The 5,206-nt window shown below is 38.4% G+C and overlaps 1 protein-coding gene across 1 annotated transcript; it reads right to left on the reverse strand.

Annotated features, from left to right (window-relative positions):
• Positions 1–2,238: 2,238 nt before the first annotated feature.
• LOC140846008 (olfactory receptor 2C1-like) lies at positions 2,239–3,192 on the reverse strand. The gene has a single exon (XM_073221441.1). The coding sequence runs from the start codon at positions 3,190–3,192 to the stop codon at positions 2,239–2,241; it is 954 nt and encodes a 317-aa protein (XP_073077542.1).
• Positions 3,193–5,206: the final 2,014 nt, after the last annotated feature.

The raw sequence follows: 5,206 nt of genomic DNA on the forward strand, positions 1-5,206 counted from the left end.
TCTCCTAAATTAAATATGGGTTATCTTTTTGCTTTCCAGCTTTTCTCAAAAAGCTCCCAGTTTCTCAGTCCTTAGGTATTTATGCATGAATAGTTCTTCAGTCAGTGGTTAATTAACATGTCTAAAACAAAAATCTGAAAATGTATTTTTAATTGATTTTTCTCTTACTCTTAAATGATGGTTTACCAGGTTTAGAGTTCAGAACTAATGGCTCTATTGCCTGGACATTTTCCTTTGAGATTTCCTTTCTGGCCCATGGCCAAGTAGAAAAATGTTGTTTAATTTCTGTGTTTATAGGCTTTCCTAAAAATATGTAGTTGAGTTCCTGTGTTGTTATATTATTATAAGAAAACACACTCTGTAGCATTTCAATGCTTTCAAATGTATGTAGGTTTTTTTATGCCCTTGTGTGAAGTCAATAATGAATAATATTTCTGGATGCTTGAAAACAATGTATATTCTCTTGTTGAGTGGTGTCTTCTATGTCTCACAGACTGTGTAATGACATGGCTGCCTTTTTATATTTTTATTCAGAGTTAGTATCCAAATTTTTGAGTCATTAGTAAGTAAAGTTCAGTGCCAGTTTGCATAAGGGTACTGGGGTGCATTGCTAACTGGAATTATGTCTTAAAATATTAAACAAACTCCATCGGTTGAGCAAGTACAACCTTTGTGTGTGCCCTTTGCTGTGACTCAGTATATGCACAAGGATGCATGCTGTTCAAAACACCAATTCATACAGCTAATAAGAACGACAGGGAGCAACCAATTAATGGAGGATAAAATGGTTTAAAATAGAAAGAAGTGTAATAAATAATAAAGTTTATTTCAAAGAAGGACTTGATCAGATACTGGGGTGAAAAAAGTAAAGCAATAGAGGAACTATAAGAGAAAAGAAACAGTAAACACACAGCTACAGCTTCGCTGGGTCACCCAACGGTGTAACAAGTATTTTCCTCAATTCTTCCTTCTGTGAAGTTTTATTAACCTGTTGATGAAATGCCCTGTCCATGCAAAAGTTCTGAGAAAGGAACTCCGGCTTGACTCCACAGCATAGCACACAAATATTCCCCTCCCCTCATCTTCAGGCAACACCTTCTGCTGAGACTCTTGCTTTTATGCATGTGATATCATTCCACTGTTCACCAACACCCAGGTCTGCTCTACTGAAACTAACACTTGGTAATGACACCTAGTAACCACTGCAAGACTCTGGGATAAGCCAGAAAATGGGTATGTCCTATAATTTATTTACATGGGTGGTATCTTAGGTATTTCTAATACCACAGAGGTCTAGAAAATGTTCAGTAAACCTTTAAGGAAATTTCCAAGTCAATCATTGTGCTAACCTGCTGAGAGCACACTTTATACCTGAGTTGCATTTATAAAAACTCAGTTGAATTTAGGCAAATTTGTGTTTATGCAAATTCACAACAAAGGACATAGAGAATTCATGAGTCACATATCTTTGCTTTTTCCTACATTGTGTTATTATAAAATGGCCCTAGTTTATGTAAGTAGAAGAAAATATTTACCTAAATACATAACATATTTATAATCACGTAGAAATTAAGTTTGGATTAAATATACACACTTCTTTGTGTCATAGGATAAGATGTCCACACTCCTTCTGGTCCCACATAGGAAGTGAAGATCAGAGGCACTTCCTTGTCATGGTTCACCTTCTGGAAATTCCAGATAGAAGAATATTGTACCGCATTTGCAGGTGGCATTCCTCATTTTAACCGACATGTCATCCTCGCAGTCAAATTACCATGGAAAGACTGCATAGGTAATAAAGACTTAGACTAATTAGGGGGAAATTTTCCCCCATTCAGGCTCATGGAGAAAAGTCCATAACATAAATATTCCTCATATTTTTATTTAAACACACACATATAATAGATCATTAATAATTTATTGAAAAGGCATATTTTAATAAATTAAAAATTGTTCATCCCATGCTGCTTATGTTTACAAAATAATAGTAGTAATTCTTTAAACATTAACTGAAAATAGTAATTTCTCAGTGACAAATATATTTTAAACACAGTACATGGAAAAAACTGATACTACATTTATACACATTTTCTTAACCATAATGCAACTTTAAAATACAGGAATAAAGAATAATACATTAAGTACTTCCTCTGAGATAAACATACCTGTTTATATGATGATTGAAAGAGTTATTTATGTAAAATGAGTGATGCCATGATTTAAAACATTTGCTCTAGTTCAAAATATCACATTCCTCTTTCCCCTCATGCTGCCCCCCTTCCTCAGGAGTCTTTGCAGGGCCCCCTTCACCTCTTTGTTCCGCAGGGTGTAGATGAGGGGGTTCAGCAGTGGTGTAACCACTGTGAAGAAGAAGGTGAAGAACTTGCCATGTTTTGAAGCAAGTTGGTTCTCAGGGTCTGTGTACACCATGGCCACCGTCCCATATAAAATGAAGACCACAGTGAGGTGGGAGGAGCAGGTGGTGATGGCCTTCTGCCTTCCCTCCTCAGACTGGATTTTCCCCAGGGCTTGAGCTATGAAGCTATAGGAAGTCAGGATCAACCCCACTGGCACGACGGTGAAGAGGAGAGCAGAGATGGTCATCTGCAACCCACTGGCTGAGGTGTCTGTGCACGCCAGGCGTATGAGGGCAGGCACCTGACACAGGAAGTCATCCAGGCGGTGGTGGGCGCAGAAGGGCAGCTGGAATGTGATGGGGGTTTGGGTCACAGATTCCAGCAGGCCGCACAGCCAGGCCGTGAGCACCAGCTTCCAGCACAGTGGACGGTTCATGATGACGGTGTAGTGCAGGGGCCGGCAGATAGCGACGTAGCGGTCAAAGGCCATCACCACCAGCATGACGCCTTCTGTGGCCCCAAGACAGAGCAACACACAGACTTGGAGGACACAGCCTGTGTAGGTGATGGTCTTGTCTGGCCCCCACAGGTTGGACAACATCTGTGGCACAGCATTTGTGGAAAAGCAAAGATCCAGGAAGGAGAGATTGCTGAGGAAGAAGTACATGGGGGTGGAGAGAAGAGGGTCCACGCAGGAGAGCAGGATGATGGCTGAGTTGGAGAGGACGACCATGGTGTACAAGAGGATCACAGCCCAGAAGAGAACCATTTCCACCTGAGGCCACTCAGAGCAGCCCAGAAGGATGAAGCCCCCGGGGAAACTATTATTGGCCATTCCTTTGGGGTTTGGACAGAACTACGAGTAATATGTGAATGGATGTTGTAGAAAGGCTAGCCTGCCATTTACTCAGAGTGCAAGCGTTAGCAGCATTACTGGGGGTCTTGGAACATGGGATACATAGTGGGGGAGTTTCCTTAAAATAAATCTATGGGACACACTCTGACTCCATAATGTTTTGATTTTTACATGAAAAGGGTATATAAGGAGCAGCCTTTTGGATTCATCTCAGGAACCTATAATCACAAAGTCCTTAATAGATAAGATAATTACCTTAGATCCCCCCAGGTTCTCTCAACGCTGTGAATCCAATGGCTCTATAACATATTTCAGATGAAATATTAAACTTAAAATTTCATCTTTGGAATGTATAGTCCCTCGGTGTAGCAGAGCATTATTTACATTGTTCGGCGATGTGAACAGGAACACGTGAAGTGGGAATTATCCCTGGAACAAGGCACTTCCGCTCTCCATGCAGACTCTCAGCCAGAGCCCCAGCTCCTGAGCCATTCCCTGCATGCCTGAGGAGCCAACGTGGCACGGGGGTGCACCAGGTCTCAGATGCAGCATCCTAAGGTGGACACCTGGTTCCTTCATCTTAACTGAAGTAATTCAAATTACTGTATGTAAATAAAAAGTCCCAAGTCAATATTCTCATCAAGGAAATTGATGTAATAATGCCCACCTTAGGGGATTCAAGCCAAAATGATAGGGATGACGGTGTAATAGTGCCTGCTACTTTTTAGCACAAAATGCCACCAAACAGTATAAAAGTACTGAAATGAAAGCATTATGAAAGCTGTCTAATTCTTGCTCCACAAATGTCCGTTAGTATTAAAAACACAGAAACACAGTCTGGTGCTGAGGATGTGCACCTCTTACAGAAAGTCCAGGTGGCTGTGGCTAAGCAAGAGGCTGTGCCCAGATTTGGGGAGATAGGTCACAATCGCACTCTATGCTAAGTTCCCAGGACTATGCATGAGTTCATTTCATTTCTTCACTGCACTTGAAAATTAACCACAGAATATCCAGTTTGTTCCATCAACCTGTATCATGTCTATAATACTTTCAGTGTCCACAGAGTTTATTCCAGGCACTTACCTTTACCTGGCTCAGAATGTGATATTGCTTTAAAAGTTGCATTTAGAAAAGAATGTCCTAGTTTATCATCTTGATTTTTGTATTGAAAAGATACCACAGTATCACTTTTCTTTATGTAAAGAAAAAGTGAATTTGAATCAATGGTATTACTTATTTTTTACTAAAATTCTTTGAATTACTTTTTAAAGATTAGGGTGTCACACTAAATGCTTTTTATCAGAACAATAGGGAATTTAACATATATATGAAACAAAAGAAGAAATAAACCAATCTCTAATCCCACCATCAAGTATATTTACTTTGGTTTCTTATTTTAAATATATATTTTAATAGATAAATGTGCATAAATATATAATATATAAAATATGTTAGAAGTAGAATACTTTAAACTGCTTATAGCTATACTTTTACCTAAAGAGTAAAATTATGCACCATAATCTTATGTCTTCTTTAATTATTTTTTGAACTATCACTCTTTTAAATTAATTTAAATCTCCATAGTATTTTATATTGGTACCATAATTTATATAAAGTGTTCTATTAAATGTAAGCTTCATAGAAGTTTTTGATAACATAAAATAACCCTAGAATGAGTATACATTCTTTACTCTGACTAACAACACACTTTTAAAAATAAGACAGTACTGTCACATTCAGATTTCAGATGCTTTACATGAAGGATCTACTCTGATCTCAGTCATGCTATAAATTAGTCACAGGGATGAACGTACAGCATAGAGAATATAGTCAGTAGTTCTGAACATCTTTCTTGATTGACAGTGAGTACACTAGTTTGGGTTAGCATTTAATAATGCATGTAACTGTCAAATCAATTCGTTGTATACTTGAAACCAATACAGTACTGTATATCAACTATACTTCAATAAAAATAAGTACATCAAACACGTAA

Source organism: Manis javanica, chromosome 14 (genome assembly GCF_040802235.1).
Source record: "Manis javanica isolate MJ-LG chromosome 14, MJ_LKY, whole genome shotgun sequence".
Classification (NCBI taxonomy): domain Eukaryota; kingdom Metazoa; phylum Chordata; class Mammalia; order Pholidota; family Manidae; genus Manis; species Manis javanica.

What these genes read in the sequence shown, in the direction of transcription:
- LOC140846008 (XM_073221441.1), bottom strand. Translation starts at nt 3,192, where the DNA reads ATGGCCAATAATAGTTTCCCCGGGGGCTTCATCCTTCTGGGCTGCTCT.